We start from the raw sequence: 26,186 nt of genomic DNA, 5'->3' as shown, positions 1-26,186 counted from the left end.
CAGCTAAACCAGATGTGAGTTGAACTAATTAGATGTCTCTACCAGTGTTACACCACTAGTTCTCAGTAGTAATAACACTCCATTTTGTCTGTGTTTCTCAGCAGATAAAGCCAACTGGAACCATATTTTTACATATTTTATATTAAATATATTGAATAAAACTACATATGATAAAGAAAGTGTTATCTTATCTTTTTTATATGCTAAACTTGATTAAATTGGTGATTACATGTTGAAGCTGTAGAAGAATGAAAAATGTAAGCTAAACAAAATTGTTTTTAACTACATAATTAAAATTCCTGCCTTTTACACATGTTCACTTGGCGTTTATATAACATCCAAATGTCATTTCTCAGCTTAATTATCAGGCAGGCTCATAGACTTACAGCAATGTAATTTCTTCAGGAAGGCACAAGGCTAAGCTCTGCACAATGAATTGCATCAGCAAGAACTTTCTGAATGTAGCTTACACTCCAAATAGTATGCCTTTGGCCAGCACAAAGACAGATAAGAGAACAGGGAACATTCCATCGCGAGTGAAGTGAGCAAGCGGAAAAAAATGGCCTCCTCAATTCTGGAAGTCACCAGCCTCCACTGATATATATATATATATATATATATATATATATATATATATATATATATATATATATATATATATATATATATATATGAAATACTCGAGTTGGTGAATTCTAGCTGTAAATAACCACGCCCCCAACCAAACCCCCCCCACCTCCCGATATTGGAGGTCTCAAGGTTGGCAAGTATGTCTACTGGTCACACTTATCATCAAAATTGCTTCGAGGTGGGTAAGCTCAACCAAACTTATTCCTTACATTAGGCGCACTGGGTTATAAGGTGCACTGTCAAGTTTTGAGGAAAAAAAAAGGATTTCAAGAGCGCCTTATAGTCCGGCAAATACGGTACTCTAAATTCCGGACTATAAGACGTTACTTTTTTCCTACGCTTTGAACCCTGTGGTTTATAAAACGGTACGGTTAACTTTTATATTTTTCATCGCTGACGGCCATAAGGCAAATAGTTTTTAAAAAAAAACAAAGACACTGAATAGGTGTGTTGTTTGTGCTATGGCGCCATTTTTTGGATGTGCTGCAATGCTGTATTGCCCTTCTGTTTAGATGGAGCTTTCAACCCAAGTGAAAATGCAGTTCCTCTTCTAGCCGTCCATAGCGTTTCTACTCGTATGGATTCTTCATTCATCACTCCAAGCAACGTTTGTAAGTTTTACAATATAACTAAAACTGTTTGTACTTATTAAACCATCCCATGTGTGATGTCTGTCGGAGTGTGTCCATGCATATTTGTACGTGCTATTGTAATGCAACGAAGCTGGCATTGTCAGCATTAGCTAATACGCTAAGACGTTTACGAGTGCCTTTGTTAATATTATTAACTTACAATGGCTTTCTTTTTGTATTGTTTCATTTTCACAAATTCCTCAGTAAAGTCACCAAAATCGTCACCGTGGAGTTATGGAGTCTGTTTAACTGATTTGAGAGCTAGCTTCCGCAGCTAGTGGGTCCACGACGATGACTTCTGTTTTGTTTGATCAGCCGTTTTACTGCCTTATTACAGACACCATTTGGAAACAATTAATGTTTATAAAATATTTGTGTAAACAACTTATTTCACAACAAATACATCAGCTGCCTATAGTCTGGTGCGGCTAATACATGGAAAAAAACGTTCTCCTAAAATTTAGTGGGTGTGGCTCATTTACCAGTCCGCTCTAAATATGGAAACTATGGTAGTAAACTAAGCAACGAATCACTTTCGATGAAATTTAGCTAAGCTACAGTGGAAGTCATCCGCAAAGAATTGTAGCAAGCTACACTACAAGTTACATGGGAAAAGTAGCTTGCTACATCAACACTATATTTTTTTATAATTGGAACCTCGATTTACGAACTTGGTTTTTGAACATGGTTCGTGAATTGAAAAGTTGTATAGTGAAGCAGAGTTCCTCATAGAAACAATGGAAACATGAATAATGGGTTTAAGCCTCAACAAAAGTCTATTTTTTTATTGCACACTTTGAAGACACTGATATATGTATATATATATATATATATATATATATATATATATATATATATATATATATATATATATATATATATATATATATATATATATATATATATATATATATATATATATATATATATTTATATATATATACACATACATACATACACAAGGAAGTCTTTTACATTTAGAAAAAAATCGTAATATGACTCCTTTAATGCGCCCTATATTCAGGTTCACCTTATATATGAAGAATGATAGAAACTAGACCATTCATCAGCAGTGCGCCTTATAATCCGGTGCGCCCTATGGTCCGGAAAATACGGAATTTGTTCAACATGCTCGTATTTTGTAGACCTCTAACATGTGAACAAAAACAGCAAAATAAATACATATAAATTATATATATATATATATATATATATATATATATATATATATATATATATATATATATATATATATATATATATATATTAGGGCTGCAACTAACTATTAATTTGATAATCGATTAATCTGTCGATTATTACTTCGATTAATCGATTAATAATCGGATAAAAGAGACAAACTACATTTCTATTTTTTCCAGTATTTTACTGAAAAAAAACAGCATACTGGCACCATACTTATTTTTATTATTGTTTCTCAGCTGTTTGTACATGTTGCAGTTTATAAATAAAGGTTTATAAAAAAATAAAAAATAAAATAAAATAAAAATGTTTAAAAAATTTAAAAAATTGCCTCTGCGCATGCGCATAGCATAGAGCCAACGAATCGATGACTAAATTAATCGCCAACTATTTTTATAATCGATTAGTTGTTGCAGCCCTAATATATATATATATATATATATATATATATATATATATATATATATATATATATATATACATATACATACATACAGTATATATACACATACATATATACATATATATACACATACATACAGTATATATATACTGTATGTATGTATATATATAGATATATATATATATATACACACACACACACACACACACACACACACACACACACACACACACACACATACATACATACATATATATATACACATACATACATATATATATATATTAGTCCCTTTGCTTTTGGTGCTCTTGAAAACGTTAACCATTTTGCTACAATAAAAAATAAACAAAGGAAAATTATTTTTACCTTGTGTCTGTGAATATTTGCGGCAACGGCGATCCTTCATCAGCTTGTGTCCCAATTGTGCCTTCTCCTCAGCTGTATCTTACGTCGCTTAGGGATCTTTCTCCAAAGTACTGTGTTACAAAAAAGATCAATTAGATCATAATGTTGCATAACGAGAACATACATACCCTTTATTTATTGAATTAAAAAAATATAGAAATTTTCAGATTTGGTCCATTTGCAAACAGTTCAAATTACACACAAAGCAAACTATGACCTGCTACCCAAGAATGTACAACATTTCTTCTCAACAAAAGAGAAGATAACCTAAGAGAAGAATCAGATTCAAAACTATTGTATGCACGTACAACACTTAAGACCTCTCGCATATCAGAATGTGGAATATATTATGGGATGGATTAAGCAAATAAGTCAAACAATGTACTAATACAGTGATTCAAACTGGGGTACTCCATCTAGTGGTACGCCAAAGAATCACTTGATTAAAGTATTTTTATTAATATGTTTTATTTTCCTATATTCAAACTAGGGTTGTACGGTATACCGGTATTGGTATAGTATCGCAATACTAATGAATCATATTCGGTACTATACCGCCTCTAAAAAGTACCGGCCCCGGTATTTAGGACAGAATTGCAATAAGAAACATATGTTTAATGTACCGTAAGATTTTTTGTTAAAATAAAGCCAATAATGCAATTTTTTGTGGTGGCCTTTATTTAGAAATGTACTGAAAATTTACGAAAAGTATCAAAATACATTTTGGTACCGGGTACCAAAATATTGGTATCGGGACAACACTAATTCAAACACAGTGTTACTGTTCAAACTCTGTGGAATGTTACAGTGGACAAAACTATTAAATATAATTGTAAAATAAAACCTCTGCCTTGTTTTTAACAAATAATTAGGCCTACTACGCTACTGTAGATTAATGTGGGTCATTATGGTGCTACTTGGAGTGCCAAGGGTTTTCTGAGGTGAAAAAAACTTTGCAAACTACTGATCTAATATGTTCAAACTCAAAGTGTTTACATCTTATTCATCTCATAATGTGAACCAATAATTACATAACTATTTATTTTTGAGAACTTTATTTATAGTTATGTATTTAATAATGATTTACTTACGCATATAAATTAACATTTATTTATGTATTTACTGATGTATTTGTTTATTCATTGTTGTGTTACAGAATGAGTAGTAACAAATGTCTTCATATACGCAAAGGGGTAGGAATAAAGAAGCTCTGCTTCTTGCTACTCCTTTTCAGACTTGCCGAAATGAGAGAATGTTGGTTGGTTAGTTGAAGTTTGTTTCGAACATGTATACAGTTTCAACGGGATATGTCATTCTTTCATTTTCTCTTTTCAACATGCCCGAAAAGGAGCAAGAAGAAGCAAGGCTTATTTAATCCTACCCCTTTTCTACTTCATAGCAATTACAAAGACATAGGTTTACTTCTTGTTGTCAATTTGTACACAATTTATATCAAGGTTTGCTAAATACAACCGTAATAGACTGTTAATTCAGGTACAATACACTTAATTAGATGAATAATATATTATTTTTAATAAGTTCAACTGTAGCTATGTGATGTTATCATAGTGTAATTGTATGCATGTTTGGAAAAAAAAAATACTATAACCATACCCATGAGAACCAAACAGTCGTAAAAAAAAAATCCCCATGCAATGCGAAAAAAAGTCACAATAACACAAGAAAAAATTATAATGTGAGGAAAACGTACTAATGATTTTCAGACTGGTTTTTACACAAAGTCAGTTCAGTTTCAGATTATTTCAAACAATCATACAATACAATGTAATTCATCACATATTTCCAGTTGTTTCATTACAGCACGTCCGAAAAGGAGTAGGAAGAAGCTGAGCTTATTTAATCAATCAATCAATGTTTGCTTATACAGCCCTAAATCAATTAATCCTACCCCTTTTCATACCATAGCAATTGTATCCTATTTCCTGTAACAGAACAGTGAACAAATAAATAATAAACAAATAATACACCATAGTACAGACCTGGGCATTCTGCGGCCCGCGGGCCACATCCGGCCCTTTGTGCGTCCCTGTCCGGGCCGCTTGAGGCCAATCATAAATTATAAAATAAATTTTAAAAAGTATCTATGTCGAGTGTGCAATACAACGGTGCTGCTTTTGTTTTGAAAAGCGTTATTTGTATTACTTCCGTGTGGACGTATGCACGTGCGTGATTGTGAGTGAATGTGAACAGCTGCAATCACAAATTACAAAATAAAGTAGAAAAAACATCTATGTCGTGCGCGCAATACAACTGTGCTGCTTTTATTTTGAAAAGTGTTATTTATGGGCGTATGTCCGTGTGTAACCTATGAGTGAAGGTGCACAGCGACAAGTAAATGATAAATGGATTATAATTGTATAGCGCTTTTCTACCTTCAAGGTACTCAAAGCGCTTTGACACTGTTTCCCCATTCACCCATTCACACACACATTCACACATTGATGGCGGGAGCTGCCATGCAAGGCGCTAACCAGCAGCCATCAGGAGCAAGGGTGAAGTGTCTTGCCCAAGGACACAACGGACGTGACTAGGATGGTAGAAGGTGGGGATTGAACCCCAGTAACCAGCAACCCTCCGATTGCTGGCACGGCCACTCTACCAACTTCGCCACGCCGTCCCAAGTGATGACGAATGCCATGTTTTCAACAAGACATGGACTGCCAAGCAACGTTCCCTCTAAGGTGCGCGCCTGCGCAATTGCGCACTGCTCAAGCGTCCTCTGCGCACAGCAAATATATGCCGCGCACCAAATCAAATCCCATCTGAATTCTAAACAAAATAAACATATTTATTCTGTGTAATTTTGCAATGCAACTCTGAGTGACAGTGACAACAAGCGGCCCTAACGGTGTTCGTCAACACCGTTCAATTGAACACCGTTCAATTATTGTAACGTCTATCGAGATGCTTCGAGGACACGAATTACATCGATCTCTTTATTGAGCAAAACTGTTTTCATTCGGCCATAACCACACCAAAAACATGAGTAAAACACTCCTATCTCAAAAAACTAGTAATTTTCTGCCGTACAAACCAGGCCAAAACCAACTTGTCATTTGTCACCAACACGCATAGCACTAAACCACTGGTGCGTTTATGGCCACACAAAAAGTCAGACAACTCAAACACCACACAAAGTTACACTATGACTCCTCAGTCATACGTGTGCTTATTTTACTGTCATTTATTATTAATGTTAATTTATTTATATTAATCATGGAATGCTGTTACTACAGAAAGTTACAGGAATGCACACTTCATCCTATGCTTACATTTCATTGTGCAACATGAGGATGTTTAAGGGGAACTAAATGTGATCTCTGAAAGGGGTACAAATGATTTCCAAACCAGAGCTTTTGGTATAAAGTTAAGTTAGGTTAAATGAAAGTATTATTATTATTACTAATTATTATTATTATTATTATTATTTATCTTACGGTATATATCAAAAATAATATTGAGCAAAATTTATTTGAAATATTGTCGATGTGGCCCTCCAGCAGTGCTCGGGTTGCTCATGCGGCCCCCGGTAAAAATTAATTGCCCACCCCTGCCATAGTATGTAAACAAATATTAAATACATAAATCTTTGTCTCAATTAAAAAAATAAAATAAAAAAAGTCACAATATTACAAGAATAATGTCACATTTCTTTTGGAAAATAAGTTGCAATTTGCGACAACACATGTCAGTCTATCTGGGATAAATTACTTTAAGTACACATGTGTCGGGATGGGTACCGTTCACATTTGAACCGATACTGTACCAATTTTTAGTACTTTTGTGTTTGTTAATAAATGTTAATTGTTTGATGATTTTTTTAAATGTAACATTTAAAAATGAGCTGATTATGATAACTGTACTGTCCAGTTATATCTTGTTTTATTATTAAATTTGAGTCTCATTTGCAATGTAGTTGTTGTAATACATACAGTGTTTCCCATAAACTGCCAAGATACCTGTGGCGGTGGGGGCGTGGCTATGGGCGTGGTCACCATGTCATCATCGAGTAATTTGCATAATTTACTACAATGATATGATTTTCTCTAAAAAGGCTAAAAAAATGTATACTTACTAATTAATAATAACAGTTTTGTTTTAAACGTCCATCCATCCCTCCATTTTACAATATAATTACAACACTTTATGTACATATGTATATACAGATTTGAACAATAAGTTATTCACTGAAATATACTTAATTGTGGTTCTTACAAAAAATATATCTTATAAAAATATAAAAGCTAAAATGTCTCTTAAAGCTCTGCCCCTTTAATTAGTGCATACTAAATAATTTAACTTTAGCCTACTACTACAACCAGATTATTTACCAGCAACATAAAGTGAAACAGAGGCAGAGGTGTCCTGCCACAGTCAGTAACAAATAAACAGAAAACTGTAGTGGTGGTAGATCGACACAAAGCTTCATCAAACATCTGATCCACTGAACAAAGAGCTCCAAAAATCTTGATCCTACACTTCTCTTTTGTAAAGTATATCTGAACAGCCGATATGGGCATCTACATCAACTATATGATTTGCCTGAGAAGCTTGACAGGACACCAAAAAAAAACAACAACAAAAAAAAAAATGTTTTAATTAAATTAAAAAAATGTTTTTAAAAATAAATACTTTTTTTTTTGTGGTGGCCTTTATTCTTTCGTGGCGGGCCGACACAAATAAATGAATGTGTGGGAAACACTGACATATAAGACACAGAAAAGACTCAATTTAACAATTAATTTATGGAAAAACATGTAAAATATCCTTAAAAAAAATAAAGAGAAAAGTGTGTTAAATGTGAGAAAAGTGAGCTAAAAAAGAGAAATGTATCTTTCTGGAAAAGTGCGAGTGAACTTTCCCACTCGGCACCCCACTCTGGCTCACTTGAACCCACGCTGCAAAGTGCTGCAATGTGGCGCTTGGCTGTGCGTAAAAGCGCATGTCGCCTCTCCAATTATCTAATTATCGATCCGTAACTCTTCTTTACTGCTCCTTGCTTGTCTGTTCGTGGGGATTTGCGGCGGGGACACTGACGCCCCCCCCAGGCCCCCCGCCTCCCCTTTTCCTCTTTAAAGTCGCCAGGGCGACGCGGCCCTAATCCGCCACGCTGTGCCGCGGATAGGATCATCCATCAGGAGTCAATAGTTAACGTCGGCTTTGTCCCGCTGCCATCCATCATCAGCCAGTGCGCATGTGCGCATGTGTTTGTGTGCTCTGATCGGGGCTTTACCTCCCACACGGCGGGGCCCCCCCGGACCCCGTCTGATCTCCCCCCCTCCCTTCTCTTCCGCTCTCCCTGCGGGGGGGTCATTGGGTAAAAAACCACGGTCGCCATCTTTTTGCCCCCCCAGGTTGTGACGCATGTTGTGTTCAATTGATATTCCAGCGTGCAGGCCAGAAGCTGTATCGCATTACCCTTTTCTTTTTATGATGCAGCCTGGAGATCGGCGAGTGAACTTGGCCTCACCCTGCAAACTTTTCCCTCCCAGTGGGGCGTGAAATCAAAGCATGCGTGGATGTTCCAAAATTGGCATTAAAAATTAAAAAAATTAAAAAAGACATTTGTGTCAGCAGATTGCTTTTCAATGTTGTAGAGCAGGGTTGTCAAACTCATTTTAGATGGGGGACCACATTTTACCAGTCCGGACTGGTAAAATCACGGCACGATAACTTAGAAATAAAGACAACTTCAGATTGTTTTCTTTGTTTAAAAATATAACAAGCACATTCTGAAAATGTACAAATTATAATGTTGGTTTTTTTACACTTACATGTCGCGGTTAATAGTATTCTATCTTTATTTGTCGTTATTTATACTTTCTGAATAAATGATGTGATAATGTTCATCAGTCAACTCGTTGGTGTTAATTTTCAATCTATCAAGACAAAAAAATAACATAAAAATCAAATTACAGGATGTTATTTATGTAGTTTTCTCATTTTCCTAGACCGATGTACTAACACCTACTCAGTGGCCTAGTGGTTAGAGCAGGGGTCCCCAAACTACGAATCCGGCCCGTCAGCGTCCAAAATCAGGCCCGCGTGAAGTCCCAAGTATAAAAAATAAATAAAATTAAAATTAAAGTAAAAATAATTATAATTATTATTTTTTTTTTTTTCTGTCTTTTCTTATCCACTTTGTACCGCTTGCTACTCACGGTGTCTCCTAGCCGCTCAGGCAAATCATATTGTCTAAAAATGCATTTTCTCATCGATAACGTGACATCATCGCGCGCGCGGAAAGTGCGCTATATATATATGTATATATATATATATATATATATATATATATATATATATATATATATATATATATATATATATATATATATATATATATATATATATATATATTAGGGGTGTGGTAAAAAATGTATTCGAATTCGAATCGCGATTCTCACGTTGTGCGATTCAGAATCCTCACTTTAAAAAATAGATTTTTAAAATGTATTTATTTTTAATTGTTTTATTTTTTTTAAATTAATCAATCCAACAAAACAATACACAGCAATACCATAACAATGCAATCTAATTCCAAAACCAAACCCGACCCAGCAACACTCAGAACTGCAATAAACAGAGCAATTGAGAGGAGACACAAACACGACACAGAACAAACCAAAAGTAGTGAAACAAAAATGATCATCAACAACAGTATCAATATTAGTTACAATTTCAACATAGCAATGATTAAAAACCCCTCATTGACATTATCATTAGACATTTATAAAAAAAATTTAAAAAAGAACAATAGTGTCACAGTGGCTTACACTTGCATCGCATCTCATAAGCTTGACAACACACTGTGTCCAATATTTTCACAAAGATAAAATAAGTCATATTTTTGATTCATTTAATAGTTAAAACAAATTTACATTATTGCAATCAGTTGATAAAACATTGTCCTTTACAATTATGAAAGCTTTTTACAAAAATCTACTACTCTGCTTGCATGTCAGCAGACTGGGGTAAATCCTGCTGAAATCCTATGTATTGAATGAATAGAGAATCCTTTTGAACCGGGAAAAAATCGTTTTTGAATCGAGAATCGTGTTGAATTGAAAAAAAAAAAATCGATTTTGAATCGAATCGTGACCCCAAGAATCGATATTGAATCGAATCGTGGGACACCCAAAGATTCACAGCCCTAATTATATATATATATATATATATATATATATATATATATATATATATATATATATATATATATATATATATATATATACAGCCCGGCCCTCGGCCAAATTGTTTTAACCCAATGCGGCCCCCGAGTCAAAAAGTTTGGGGACCCCTGGGTTAGAGTGTCCACCCTGAGATCGGTAGGTTGTGAGTTCAAACCCCGGCCAAGTCATACCAAAGACTATAAAAATGGGAGCCATTACCTCCCTGCTTGGCACTCAGCATCAAGGGTTGGAATTGGGGGTTGAATCGCCAAAAATTATTCCCGGGCGCGGCCACCGCTGCTGCTCACTGCTCCCCTCACCTCACAGGGAGTGATACAAGGGTGATGGGTCAAATGCAGAGAATAATTTCGCCACACCTAGTGTGTGTGACAATCATTGGTACTTTTTTTTTTACATACTGTATTTTTCGGACTATAAGTCGCAGTTTTTTTAATAGTTTGGCCGGGGGTGCGAAATTATTAACACATTACCGTAAAATATCAAATAATATTATTTAGCTCATTCACGTAAGAGACTAGACGTATAAGATTTCATGGGATTTAGCGATTAGGAGTGACAGATTGTTTGGTAAACGTATAGCATGTTCTATATGTTTTAGTTATTTGAATGACTCTTACCATAATATGTTACGTTAACATACCAGGCACGTTCTCAGTTGGTTATTTATGCCTCATATAACGTACACTTATTCAGCCTGTTGTTCACTATTCTTTATTTATTTTAAATTGTCTTTCAAATGTCTATTCTTGGTGTTGGGTTTTATCAAATCAATTTCCCCAAAAAGTGGGACTTATACTCCGGTGCGTCTTATATATGTTTTTTCCCTTCTTTATTATGCATTTTCGGTCGGTGCGACTTATACTCCGGAGCGACTTATACTCCGTAAAATACGGTATGTAAAAGAAGAATTGCTATTGGGACATCTAGTGGACACATTTAGAACAGCTGTTTCTTTCATTCAAAAATTTCGGCTCATTTTTACACTCTGCAAAAACACCCCTGCATTTGACACCCCTGCTGTAGTCTGTTAGGTTTCAGTGTTGATCGTTGTTGGTCTGGACCCTATGATGCAGAGACGGCAGGCAAAGTGCAGGTAAAATGTTTTTAAATAACAAAAATAAAGTGTAGCAAGGGAACCGTTCACGTTTGAACCGACACCGCACCAAATCCCGGTACCTGGGAACCGATAACAGCACCAATTTTCCTCACTTTTGATTGGGCGTTAACAAATATTGATTTTTGATCATTAAATCTCATGTTTTATTGCAACATTTAAAAAATGAGCTTATTAGGATAACTGCTGTCCAGCTAATTTTAGTTTCATGATCAAATTTCTCAATCTGATTTGCAAATATGACAATAAGTTGCAAGTCCAAGACATTAGTTTGTTGCACCCTAAAAAGTGTTAATACTGTAAGTATTGTATTATTGTAACTTGTTGACAAATTTGGAGAGGTTGAAATTGCCATGTAAAATCGCTAATGCTAATCAGTATCATGGTAGTGCATTTTTGGAAAAGTGGAGCCCTTACTTACGTTGGAGCGATTTTTTTTGGAGTCAACTTCTTTGTCGGTGTTGAAAATGACAACATCACTTAGAGGTACTTTGGTTGAGTCCGCTCTCAGTGCTGCTGGAGTGATCGCCAAGTGCAGATCAATTGGGCGTGGTGTTGAATTTGGATTTTGCGTGAATCGGTGCCAAAAAACTACCAAATTTGGTGCAGCAGGGAAGTGCACAGGAAGCGATGGGAAAAGCCATGCGGCATGGAAGCAAACCAAACAAAATGGTCCAATAAAAAGCACAGCTGTGTCTTGATTGCCAATCAGGCACAGGTGAGGGAGCTCAGACAGGAGAAGTGGCAGAGGCAAACAGGAAGTGGGAAACAAAAATAAGAGCGCTGGACAGGAAATGATATAGAAACTAAAAGTGAGATCATGACATAGTCACTGGAAATTACTTGCTTGCATTATTTAAATCAACTTTTTAGAAGACCCCAATATTGTGACACAAATGCAATTTTACTGTCAGAACGTGATTATTCTGCGTTTAAACAATTATATTTTGTTGTTGTTGTGATTAATCGCATGTGTTGCCACCCCTTGACAACACATTAGTAGTCTTAATCACTGTAAAAATAAATATATATGAGGATTTCACAGCATTTAACAGTATTTTTTCTCAGTAAATTACAGTAATCAAAATTTACTGTAACATTACAACAAATGACTGAATGAAATTATGATATCCTGACATTTCACAGCAATTAACTGTCATTTTAACAGTAAAATACTGCATGACTGAGATAAAGTCAGGGAGATGTTTCTTCAGCGCAAAAATTATGACTAAAGTGGTGAAGCTGTCTTTTTATTTGCACTTTCATTTTATTAGTTAAGTAAAGTTGCTGATCAATTTAATTTAATCAAGTAATTGAGTTTTTTTCAACTTTATTTTTCAGTTTCAAATGGTTCAAATGGGTAAAAAATTGCTTATAGTTTAAAAGTTTAAAAATAAATAATAATACAAAAAAATGATATCAGGCAATTAATAAAGTTATTATTTGTTGTAAGTTGACCTGTATTCCTCTCTTTTTTCTGTAATGTTAATACGAATGCAGAGGCGTACTTATAACAATTCCTCAACTCTCTGCCGTGACTGTGTAAAACTGTTATAAATACACCTCTGCATAACATTGTATCTGTATTAAGAACAAATAAAACAACGACGACTTGTCCAGGATTTACCCCGCCTTCCACCGGAGTGCGGCTGGGATAGTCTCCAGCACCCGCGCGACCCTGAAAGTGACAAGTGGAAGATAAAGAATGGATGGAAAACAACAAAGGAAAAAAAGAAAGAAATATAGATAAACTTACAATGAATAATACCTATATTAATTGCTTAAAATAAAATATAAAATCTTTCTTTAAACTATAAGCATTTTTTGACCAACTTGAAACCTTTGATACCGAAAAATAAAATAAAATGCAATCAATAGGTATAATAAATTATAATTTAAATGTATAAATGTAAATTTAAATTATATATGTATATATAAAGTATGTATAAATTAAAATAAAAAATATATATAAATATAAATTTAAATAAAATATACATAAATAAATACATAAATATATATACATATATTATAGAAACACACACACACACACACACACACACACACACACACACACACACACACACACACACACACACACACACAACGTATCGAACCCTTTGATACCGAAAAATAAAATTAAATACATTCAATAGGTATAATAAATTACAATTTGTATGTATAAATTAAAATAAATAAAAAATATCTATATACATTTAAATAAAATATATGTAAATACATACATAAATATATATACATATATTATAGAAATATATAATATATATATGTATACACACACACACACAAACACACGCACACACACACCGTATCGAACATTTTGATACCGAAAAATAAAATAAAATACATTCAATAGGTGTAATAAATAATTTGTATGTATAAATTAAAATAAATACAAAATATAAATATACATTTAAATAACATATATATAAATAAATACATAAATATATATACATATATTATAGAAATATATAATATATATATGTATACACACACACAAACACACACACACAACATATCGAACCCTTTGATAACGAAAAATAAAATTTAATAATTTCAATAGGTATAATAAATTATAATTTAAATGTATAAATATAAATTTCAATATATATACACACACATACATATACATACACACACATATATAAATACAAACTATATATTTATGTAAATATAAATTAAAATAAAATATATATATACATATATTATATAAATAGACATATACACACACACACACACACACACACACACACACACACACACACACACACACACACACACACACACACACACACACACACACACACAGTATCAGTATATCACTATTGGAGTCGACCCTGTAATTCCTTGATATCGGATTGATACAAAAATCTGCAGTATCGCCCACCCTTTGTTTCCACTCTCCACATGTTGCCTGCAGGGGGCGTGGTTACATGAACGCACCGCGGATCCGCGCGCGTAATCTTGCCGCGGGGGGGCGTGGCCAAATTAAAAAGAGGCGTGACCATCCTTTTCAACGAGCCTCCAGCACTTTTCCCAATTCCCCTTCATTTGCGTCTCGCCGGCGAACATCACTTAAGCCTGACGGCAGGAAGGAGGCACAATTACAAGAGGAGGAGTCAAACGGTTTTGGAGCAGCAGTGGTCCAGAAGAAGAAGAAGAAGAGTCCCATCCGAACCCCTTAAACTTCACAATCCAAACATGGAGCGCAAAATCCCGGACTTTTCTGGCACTTGGGAGATGAAAAGCTCTGAGAACTTCGAGGAGCTTTTAAAGTCTTGGGTAAGTTTTTTTTATTAATTGTATTTTTTTTTTTTTTTTTAGGTCACATCTTCCTGTGCGCCTTTTACGCACGGCGCAGGGGGTCTTTGTCATGATTCTGCAGACGCCCAAAACTCAGAGTGCATTAATAGCGTCACCCCCTTCCCTCCCCATTGGTCCGCCAAAAGACAATAGGGACAAACGGCAGCACATCTGTCTGCCGACTGCGTGCGTAAAGATACTTGACGCATGCGTCAGGGGAAAGTATCGGCCTCATCCAAACTGTCCAAACACCTGCCGCTTGCGAGATTGTGTAAAGTGCGCGTGCAGGAGCGTCTGTGCGTGCAATAAATACGTCATCCATGTCTGGTTGCGAGAGCAAAGAGCAGGGGTCGGCAACCCAAAATGTTGAAAGAGCCATATTGGACCAAAAATAAATAAATACATTTTAAAAAATCTGTCTGGAGTCGCAAAAAATGTAAAGTCTTATATAAGTGTTATGATGAAGGCAACATATGATGTAAGTGTCTATATTAGCTATATTAGCCTACTATCAAAATGACTTTAAAAGTCTTATATAAGTGTTAGTGAAGGCAACACATGATGTAAGTGTCTATATAAGCTATATTAGCCTACTATCAAAATGACTTTGAAAGTCAATGTTATAATGAAGGCAACGCATCCATCCATCCATTTTCTATCGCTTGTCCCTTTTGGGGTCGCGGGGGGTGCTGGAGCCTATCTCAGCTGCATTCGGGCGGAAGGCGGGGTACACCCTGGACAAGTCGAAGGCAACACATGATGCTGTCTATATTAGCCTACTGTCAAAATGACTTTAAAAGTCTTATGTAAGTGTTCTAATGAAGGCAACACATGATGTAAGTGTCTATATTAGCCTACTATAAAAATGACTTTAAAAGTCTTATATAAGTGTTATAATGAAGGCAACGGATGATTTAAGTGTCTATATTAGCCTATTATCAAAATGACTTTAAAAGTCTTATGTAAGTGTTATAATGAAGGCAACACATGATGTAAGTGTCTATATTAGCCTATTATCAAAATGACTTTAAAAGTCTTATGTAAGTGTTATAATGAAGGCAACACATGATGTAAGTGTCTATATTAGCCTATTATCAAAATGACTTTAAAAGTCTTATGTAAGTGTTATAATGAAGGCAACACATGATGTAAGTGTCTATATTAGCCTATTATCAAAATGACTTTAAAAGTCTTATGTAAGTGTTATAATGAAGGCAACACATGATGTAAGTGTCTATATTAGCCTACTATCAAAATGAGTTTAAAAGTCTTATATAAGTGTTATAATGAAGGCAACACATGAGGTAAGTGTCTATATTAGCCTATTATCAAAATTACTTTAAAAGTCTTAAATACGTGTTATAATGAAGGCAACATATGATGTAAGTGTCTATATTAGCTATATTGGCCTACTATCAAAATTACTTTAAAAGTCTTTTGTAAGTGTTAAAATGAAGGCAACACATGATGTAAGTGTCTATATTAGCCTACTATCAAAATGACTTTAAAAGTCTTATATAAATGTTATAAAGGCAACACATGATGTAAGTATCTATTTAGCTATATTAGTCTACTATCAAAATTACTTTAAAATTCTTATGTGTTATAATGAAGGCAACACATGATGTACATTGTCTATATTAGCCTACTATCAAAATTACTTTAAAAGTCTTTTGTAAGTGTTAAAATGAAGGCAACACATGATGTAAGTGTTCTATATTAGCCTACTATCAAAATGACTTTAAAAGTCTTATATAAATGTTATAAAGGCAACACATGATGTAAGTATCTATATTAGCTATATTAGTCTACTATCAAAATTACTTTAAAATTCTTATGTGTTATAATGAAGGCAACACATGATGTACATGTCTATATTAGCCTACTATCAAAATGACTTCAAAGGTCTTATATAAGTGTTATAATGAAGGCAACACATGATGTAAGTGTCTATATTAGCCTACTATCAAAATGACTTTAAAAGTCTTAAATACGTGTTATAATGATGGCAACACATGATGTAAGTGTCTATATTAGCTATAATAACCTACTATCAAAATGACTACGTGTCGCAGGCTGACGCAAATCTTCATTGACAGAAATGTTTAAATTTAATATTTATTCTACACTTTTTTACAACATTGGAAAACATTACTAAAACGGAGGCTTTTCAGAGGGTGAGATAACTCCTGGAAATTACCGGCTTAGAATGGCCAAAAGTAAAGATGTGTGTTCGAGTTGAAGGAAACGGAAACTACAAATAAGATGACCTCAAATATACCTAAAAAACGAGGCATAATGATGCATTGTGTACATACAGCTAGCATAAATAGCATGTTAGCATTGATTAGCTTGCAGTCATGCAGTGACCAAATATGTCTGATGAGCGCTCCAACAAGTCAACAACAGCTCACCTTTGTGCATTCACGCACAGCATAAAACGTTTGGTGGACAAAATGAGACAAAGAAGGAGTGGCATAAAACACGTCTTTCTGTGGCAGCATCAGGGAAAGTTGTACATGTAAACAAAATACGGCGCGTTCAAGGACCGCCAAAATCAGGACAAAACGGCCATCCTCTCATCAGTGAAGCATGTGTAATGTAAACAGTGGGATTTCTAACAATTAGTAAGGTTTGTGTCATGTTTGACCTCCTACAGAAACCATATTAAAACAAAAACAAAAAATGTCCTCATCTTTTTCCATTTTCATACATTTTTGAAAAAGCTCCAGGGAGCCACTAGGGCGGCGCTAAAGAGCCGCGCGTTGCCGACCCCCGGCATAGATAATCACGCAGAAGAGAGGAGAGGAGGCTGCAGGCTTCACTACACATCCATTATATATCCATCAATAACGCATATATGTCAGGTGTGTCCAAAGAGTGTCCCATCCAGCAACACAATCTGGAAAAAAAATTTTTTATTTCAGCAACAGTATGTATTATAGTCTCATAAAAATAAAAATAAATCATATTTTGTGATATTTTTGAACAACAACTATATGCATTGTCAGGAAATTAATGAAATAAGGAAGGAACCCAACTAATAATAATGCATGGATTAATATTTCAATATATTTCATTGTGCAACAACAATAAGGATGAGGATGACTGACCAAATTTATTTAAAAATAAAATAAGACATTGACGCATTTTCATGTGATTTTTGATGATGGCTGTTTGCCACCCACCCAGAGTGGGTCGTCCTGAGAATCACTAATTATGTGATAATAAGCACATTACTATCTACTCTTTCCTCCTTATGATATTTTGCTCTGATTTAAACAATTTGCGCTCCAAATATGGCGTGTTTTTTGGGGGGATATTTTCCAATTTTACCTCTTTTTTTTGCCTTAAATTAAGCATGTTCAAAACATAAAAATTAGGGCTGCACAAAAAAGTGTGTTTCATATTAATCCCGATTCTAAATCGATTCATGTTTTTCAACAATCGTTGTAAAAAAATCTATCAATTCTTTCTTCTTTTTTTCTTAAAATAATCTATTTTTAAAAGAATGAGCTTTTCTAACCTGCAACCTGTTTGAAAACGTTTCGTTATGATTTTTATACCAAATAATACGTTGCGAGAATCGGTTTGAATCGAGAATCGTTTCTACATCGAATCGAAATCGTTAGGTGCCCAATGATTTATACCTCTTATAAAAATGTCTAAATAAAATACAAACATCAACACTACAGTAATATTGGCCCTGTTCGAACATCGTGGCCCCGAGGATAGCGTTCACATTTGAACCAATACGGTACAGATTCCCAGGTACAAGATTCCAGTATTCAATGGTACCAATTTTCACTACTTTTGTGTGTGTTATTAAAAATAATTATTTTTGATAATAAAATCTTATTTTTATTGCATTATTAGTTTCATTATCACTTTTCTGGGTCTCAATTACAGTTGCAAGTTCAAGACGTTAGATGGCAGTAGTGTAAAGTTTATGGTGTTTTTTTGTTTTTTGTTTTTTTTGCGCCCTACAAAGTGTTAATACTGCAAGTATTGTACGTATTACTCACCAGCTGTTTGATTGTAACATGCATCTTAGTTGTCGTTTTCATTAACAAATTTGAAGGCGTCGAAATTGCCATGTAAAATCGCTAATGCTAATCAATATCAAAGCCAATGTATATTAGCATCAAGCTAGCGCCTTTTTGGAAAATTGGAGCCTTACTTTTGGCCGGGGGCCGGGCTGTGTATATATATATATATATATATATATATATATATATATATATATATATATATATATATATATATATATATATATATATATATATATATATATATATATATATATATATATATATATGATGATGTCACGTTATCGATGGGAAAATGCATTTTTAGACAATATGATTTGCCTGTGCGGCTAGGAGATACCGAGAGTAACAAGCGGTAGAAAATGGATTAGAAAGGACAGATTTAAAAAGATAACAATAAATTTTTTTTTAAAAATAATTTAAAAATTAAAAAAAATATATATATATATATATATATATATATATATATATATTAGTAAGTATTGTACATATTACTCACCAGCTGTTTGATTGTATTGTGCATCTTAGTTGTAATTTTCATTAACAAATTTGAAGGTGTCGAAATTGCCATGTAAAATTGCTAATGCTAATCATTAGCATGTCAATAGCAAAACCAATGCATATTAGCATATACCGTATTTTCCGCACCATAAGGCGCCCCGTGTTATTAGCCGCACGTTTAATGAACGGCATATTTCAAAACTTTGTTTACCTATTAGCCGCCCCGTGCTATTAGCCGCACCTACGCTACGCTAAAGGGAATGTCAACAAAACAGTCAGATAGGTCAGTCAAACTTTAATAATATATTACAAACCAGCGTTCTAACAACTCTGTTCACTCCCAAAATGTAATGTGCAAATGTGCAATCACAAAAATAGTAACAATCAAAATAGTGCAGAGCAATAGCAACATCAATAACTCAACGTTGCTCATACGTTAGTGTCACGCAACACACAAAATAAACATTTAAAGCTTACTTTCTTAAGTTATTACTCATCTACAAATCCCTCGAATTATTCTTCTTCGGTGTGCTTCACTTGTTTTTTGACACCATCCGTGATGTGGACGCGCATGCAGTCGTAGATCAACAGGAACGGCGCTGCGTGAAAAAAGTCACCCAGTGTCTTCGCGTAAACTTCTATCAACCACTCGCTCATCTTTTCTTCATCCATCCATCCCTTCGAGTTAGCTTTTATGATGACGCCGGCTGGAAAGTTCTCTTTTGGCAAGGTCTTCCTTTTGAATATCACCGTGGGCGGAAGTTTCTGGCCGTTAGCATGGCAAGCTAGAACCACAGTAGGACGACTTCTCATTCCCTGTGGTGCGAATATTCACCGTACGTGTTCCCGTTGTATCCACAGTGCGGTTCACATGAATATCAAAAGTCAGTGGAACCTTGTACGCGTGTCTCTTAGGAGGAGACATTTTTTTGTCTTTACAGAAACACACAAATGAAATTAAATATCCGCGAGCTTCTTCTTCTCCGGGGGCGGGTGCTCACCTTGGCGGTTGCTTACAGTAGAAGAAGAAGCGCTTCCTCTTCTATGGGGGCGGTTGCTTACCGTAGAAGAAGAAGCGCTTCCTCTTTTACGGGGAAAAAAGATGGCGGCTGTTTACCGTAGTTGCGAGACCTAAACCTTATGAAAATAAATATGAATATTAATCCATATATAAGGCGCACCGGGTTATTAGCCGCACTGTCTGCTTTTGACAAAAATTGTGGTTTTTAGGTGCGGCTTATGGTGCGGAAAATACGGTAGCTAGCGCCTTTTTGAGAAAGTGGAGCCTTACTTCACTTACGTTGTAGCATGTTTTTTTTGAGTCGATTACTGTATTACTGTTTGTATTAGGGGTCCCCAAAAATTTGGCCGGGGGCCGGGCTGTATATATATATATATATATATATATATATATATATATATATATATATATATATATATATATATATATATATATATATATATATATATATATATATATATATGATGATGTCACGTTATCGATGGGAAAATGCATTTTTAGACAGTATGATTTGCCTGAGGGGCTAGGAGACACCGAGAGTAACAAGCGGTAGAAAATGGATTAGAAAGGACAGATTTAAAAAGATAACAATTAAGAAAATAAATATATATAAATATACATACTTCTTTTTTTTTTTTACTTGGGACTTCCCGCGTGCCAGATTTTGTACTTATTACACACCACCTGTTTGATTAAAACATTCCTCTTAGTTATAGTTAAAACTGCCATGTAAAATCGCTAATGCTAACAGTAGCCTGTCGGTGGAAAAGGTAACACAAGAGCGGAGCCTTGCTTTACGCTTGAGAGTTCCCTACCGAGCACACTTGCTTTGTCGGCATCGAAAACTGCGACATTACCGAGGGGTCGTTTGGCTGAGTCCGCTCTCAGTGCTGCTGGAGTGATCGGCAAGTGCCGCAGTGTACCCATCTTTAGTGGCCACTGATTGGCTCAGCCTCAGGCAGCATTAATATCATGGATGTCAACCTGTTTAAAAAGGTCGTAAACATGTTTTTTTTTTATGCTCTAGCTATGAAAATATTTTATACATAGTTAATAATTCCGACTTGGTACGGAACCAATTCCCAGACGACTGTACTGTGGTCTTTATTTGCACCCGTGATGTGATATGTTAAGACGTCACAGCTGGACGGGACCTGTCAGCGCTCTCACCAGCCGTCTTCCCTCCATCCCTCCATCCCTCACTCCCTCCTCCTTTAAGCTTCCTCTGCCCTCTGTTATGATCTTTGACCCCCGGATCTGTGTGCGTTCAAGCTTTTCTGGGAGGGCGGGGGTCTGAGTCTCAAAAAGTCAACCCGTATACTCGATGCAAAATCTTGAGCGGTTACTTGAGAAGCCCCCCCGCCCACACCCCCACTTGGCTTTAAGTAAGCCACTCCGCATGGGGTCAGTTAATGTCTGCACGGCTCAGCTTGCCGCTTGAAATAAACACAGATTTTCTGCAAAAGGAAACATGGCGCTCAATCGCGCCGAACCAAACTCTTCACGTGTTTGCGCCACTTTCAAGAGAAGCTTTCTAGGGTTTTTTTCTTTCTTTTTTTCGGCGCCATAAAGAAAATCCTCCTGATCCTCATGGACATGATCTGGCTTGATAAGCTCGTCCTGTCTCTACAAGCCCTCCACTTTTGAGAGAAAAGGCTTCGCCGCACATCTTAAAATAAATCTGTCAGTCATTTACAGACGTGGGGGCTCTGATTTTGATCATTTTGTTTTTCTTTTCGTGTTAGCAAATGGGTACTTTTCGATTCGATTCAATTCAGAAGCGATTCTCGATTCAAAATCCATACTTTTTAAATAACATTGAGTGCCAGTTCTATCACGAACTACATTCCTCCATAAAATTGATAAGCAGCTGTGATACATTTCTATATTACTTTAAAAAAGTGGTTTTGTTTAATAAAATTATGCCCAAACTTTTAATAAAGTCAAATACAAATAAGGCAATGAGAGAAGTATCCAACACTTTTCTTTTCCAAAATAAATCTGTACAGCAGATAAGATCATCTCACTCATTTTAGATGAGGGGCAACATGGAGAAAAATCTATTCCCAAGTGGGCGGGACTGCTAAAATCACGGCACGATAAGTTAAAAATAAAGACAAATTCAGCTTGTTTTCTTTGTTTAAAAATAGAAGAAGCACATTCTGAAAATGTACAAATCATAATGTTGTTGGGGTTTTTTTACACTAACATGTTGCGGTTAATAGTATTCTACCTTTATTTGTCGTTATTTATACTTTCTGAATAAATGATGTGATAATGATCATCAGTCAACTAATTGGTGTTCATTTTCATTCATCAAGATGAAAAAATAATATCAAAATCAAATTACAGGATGTTATTTATGTAGTTTGATCATTTTTCTCAACTGGTGCACTAACTTTTTTTGTTGTTTGTTTTTACATATGTAGCATCATCTACAAAGATACAAAGAATTGCTATTGCGACATCTAGTGGACACATTTAGAACAGCAGTTTCTTTCATTCAAAAATTTCGGCTCATTTTCATACTTTGCAAACTCATCCCGCCGGATAAAACCTGTTCGCGGCCCGGATCCGACCCGCGGCCCGTACGTTTGGCACCCCTGATCTAGTGGCTGGACAGGACAGATTTAGAAAATAATAAATATATATATATATTTTTTCAATCAATTAAGAATCGTTACAAATAAGAATCACGATTAGTTCGAATTATTTTAAATATATTTTTTTTACACCCCTACCGGGCACCGATTCACGTAAAATCCCGGTAGCCGACTTCGGCACTTGGCGATCACTCCAGCAGCACTGAGAGCATACTCAGCCAAACGACCTTTAGGTAATGTTGCAATTTTTAATGCCAACAAAAAAAATTTACTCACAAAACACTAACATAAGTAAAGTAAGGCTCCACTTTTCCAAAAATGCGCTAGCCTGATGCTAATATACATTAGCTTTGCTATTGACATGCTCCTGATTGGTATTAGCGCTTTTATGTGGCGATTTCAACACCCCAAAATTTGTAATGAAAACTCCAACTACGATGCATGTTACAATCAAACAGCCGGTGTAGTAAGTACAATACTATTAACACTTTTTAGGACTTGCACCCGTAATTGCAACTTAATATCATGCATGCGAATGACACTTAAAAAATGTCATAATAAAACAAGATGCAACAACAGGACAGCAGGAATCATAATCAACACATTTTTGAATGTTGCAATAAAAAAATGAGATTTTACTGTCAAAAACAAAAAATTGGTACCGTTGAGTACCGGTATCGATCTCCAGGCACCGGGAATTGGTACTGAATTGGTCCAAGTGTGAACGGTACCCATATTGAAGCACTGTTGCGACATGAGTTATTTACACACACAAGATTCTGTAAATTCGCAGACCTTAATTGTTTCCAAATGTAACACGGCAGTAAAACGGCTAATCAAACAAAATAGAAGTCATGGTCACGGACCCACTAGCTGCGGAAGCTAGCTCTCCAATCAGCTAAACACACGCAATAAGTCCACGGGCCCGTCTTTGTGAATTTACTGAGGGATTTGTGAAACTGAAACAATTGAAAAAGAATGTCATCTTAAGTCAATAATACTAACAGGGACACTCGTGAACGTGTTAGCATATTAGCTAATGCTAACGATGCTAGTGTCATTACATTACAATAGCAAGTGCAAATATGCTTGAAAACACTCAGACGCCCTGAGATCGGTAGGTTGTGAGTTCAAACCCCGGCCGAGTCATACCAAAGACTATAAACATGGGACCCATTACTTCCCTGCTTGGCACTCAGCATCAAGGCTTGGAATTGGGGGTTAAATCACCAAAAATAATTGCCGGGCGTGGCCATCGCTGCTGCTCACTGCTCCCCTCACCTCCCAGGGGGGTGATCAAGGGTGATGGGTCAAATGCAGAGAATAATTTCGCCACACCTAGTGTGTGTGTGTGACAATCATTGGTACTTTAACTTTAACATCACACATGGGACGGTTTAGTATGTAAAACTTACAAACATTGCTTGGAGTGATGAATGAAAAATCCCTACGAGTAGAAACGGTATGGATGGCTAGAAGACACCTGCTGTGAGCAAATTAATCGAAAAGATGGCGCCACAACACAGTGTTTTTGCTAGTTTTTTTTTATTTATTTTTTATAAAATACTTTTTGCTATTGCCGTCAGCAAAGGAACGTCCATTAATTAGCCGCAGGGTTCAAAGCGTAGGAAAAAAGTAGCAGCTTATAGTTTGGAATAGAGATGTCCGATAATGGCATTTTTTCCGATATCCGATATTCCGATATTGTCCAACTCTTAATTACCGATTCTGATATGAACCGATACCGATATATACAGTCGTGGAATTAACACATTATTATGCTTAATTTTGTTGTGATGCCTCGCTTTGATGCATTAAACAATGTAACAAGGTTTTCCAAAATAAATCAACTCAAGTTATGGAAAAAAAATGCCAACATGGCACTGCCATATTTATTATTGAAGTCACAAAGTGCATTATTTTTTTTAACATGCCTCAAAACAGCAGCTTGGAATTTGGGACATGCTCTCCCTGAGAGAGCATGAGGAGGTTGAGGTGGGCGGGGTTGAGATGGGGGGGTAATAGCGGGGGTGTATATTGTAGCGTCCCGGAAGAGTTAGTGCTGCAAGGGGTTCTGGGTATTTGTTCTGTTGTGTTTATGTTGTGTTACGGTGCGGATGTTCTCCCGAAATGTGTTTGTCATTCTTGTTTGGTGTGGGTTCACAGTGTGGCGCATATTTGTAACAGTGTTAAAGTTGTTTATACTGCCACACTCAGTGTGACCCGTATGGCTGTTGACCAAGTATGCCTTGCATTCACTTCTGTGTGTGAAAAGCCGTAGATATTATGTGACTGGCCCGGCACGCAAAGGCAGTGCCTTTAAAGTTTATTGGCGCTCTGTACTTCTCCCTACGTCCGTGTACACAGCGGCGTTTTAAGAAGACATAAATTGTACTTTTGAAACTGATACAGATAATTTCCGATATTAAATTTTAAAGCATTTAATATCGGCAGTCCGATATTATCGGACATCTCTAGTTTGGAATTTACGGTAATTATAGTGAAACTCTTTCAAAACAAGTTACCGGTTAGAAAAGCTTCTTCTGGTTGCATACAGATGGGCGTTTCAAAAATTGATTCTTACTTAAAAAATAATAATTTAAGCGATATTTGTAAATTATGTATCAATTTACAATCGGGATGAATTAGAATCGTAATTCGGATACAATATCGATTTTTTTGTGGCACCCCTGGAAATGAGGAGACAACTTTCCAAGGTCCACAATGACAACACACAACAGTGTACACACAATGTACAATAAGTACATCCTGCTGCACTGCGATGGCTTCTGAGCGTGTGTATATTTACTCTTGTTGACAGGTGGGAATGTGTGCGAGGTGGGAACACACACTTCCCCTCACACTTGAAATGAGAGTGTCAACTGCACACATGCTCACATCTACACGTTGGATAATAGCGCCCTCTACGTTTCCACACAGCACCAATTATCTGGTTAGCTCCTTGTTGAACTGTTGTCATGTACTTACTGATAGACGGGGGGGAAATACCTGTGATAGGAATAAGACTGGGTGTAACTGCACTGACTGTGTGTGTGTGTGTGTGTGTGTGTGTGTGTGTGTGTGTGTGTGTGTGTGTGT

The 26,186-nt window shown here is 35.7% G+C and overlaps 2 protein-coding genes across 2 annotated transcripts in view; one reads left to right on the top strand and one right to left on the bottom strand.

The window, feature by feature from the left end:
- ciarta (circadian associated repressor of transcription a) overlaps positions 1–26,186 on the bottom strand; it is a 248,376-nt gene that overhangs the window by 133,308 nt on the left and 88,882 nt on the right. The window contains exon 3 of the mRNA XM_062029663.1: positions 3,232–3,341. The gene's annotated coding sequence lies outside the window, so the exon portion shown is untranslated. The remainder of the gene's footprint in view (positions 1–3,231; positions 3,342–26,186) is intronic.
- The window catches only part of crabp2a (cellular retinoic acid binding protein 2, a), a 29,579-nt gene continuing 18,058 nt past the window's right edge, over positions 14,666–26,186 (top strand). The window contains exon 1 of the mRNA XM_062029665.1: positions 14,666–14,885. Coding sequence (XP_061885649.1) covers positions 14,812–14,885 — 74 coding nt within the window. The 5' untranslated portion in view covers positions 14,666–14,811. The remainder of the gene's footprint in view (positions 14,886–26,186) is intronic.

Source organism: Entelurus aequoreus, linkage group LG20 (genome assembly GCF_033978785.1).
Source record: "Entelurus aequoreus isolate RoL-2023_Sb linkage group LG20, RoL_Eaeq_v1.1, whole genome shotgun sequence".
Classification (NCBI taxonomy): Eukaryota; Metazoa; Chordata; class Actinopteri; order Syngnathiformes; family Syngnathidae; genus Entelurus; species Entelurus aequoreus.
This window is presented reverse-complemented; position numbering and strand designations above follow the sequence as displayed.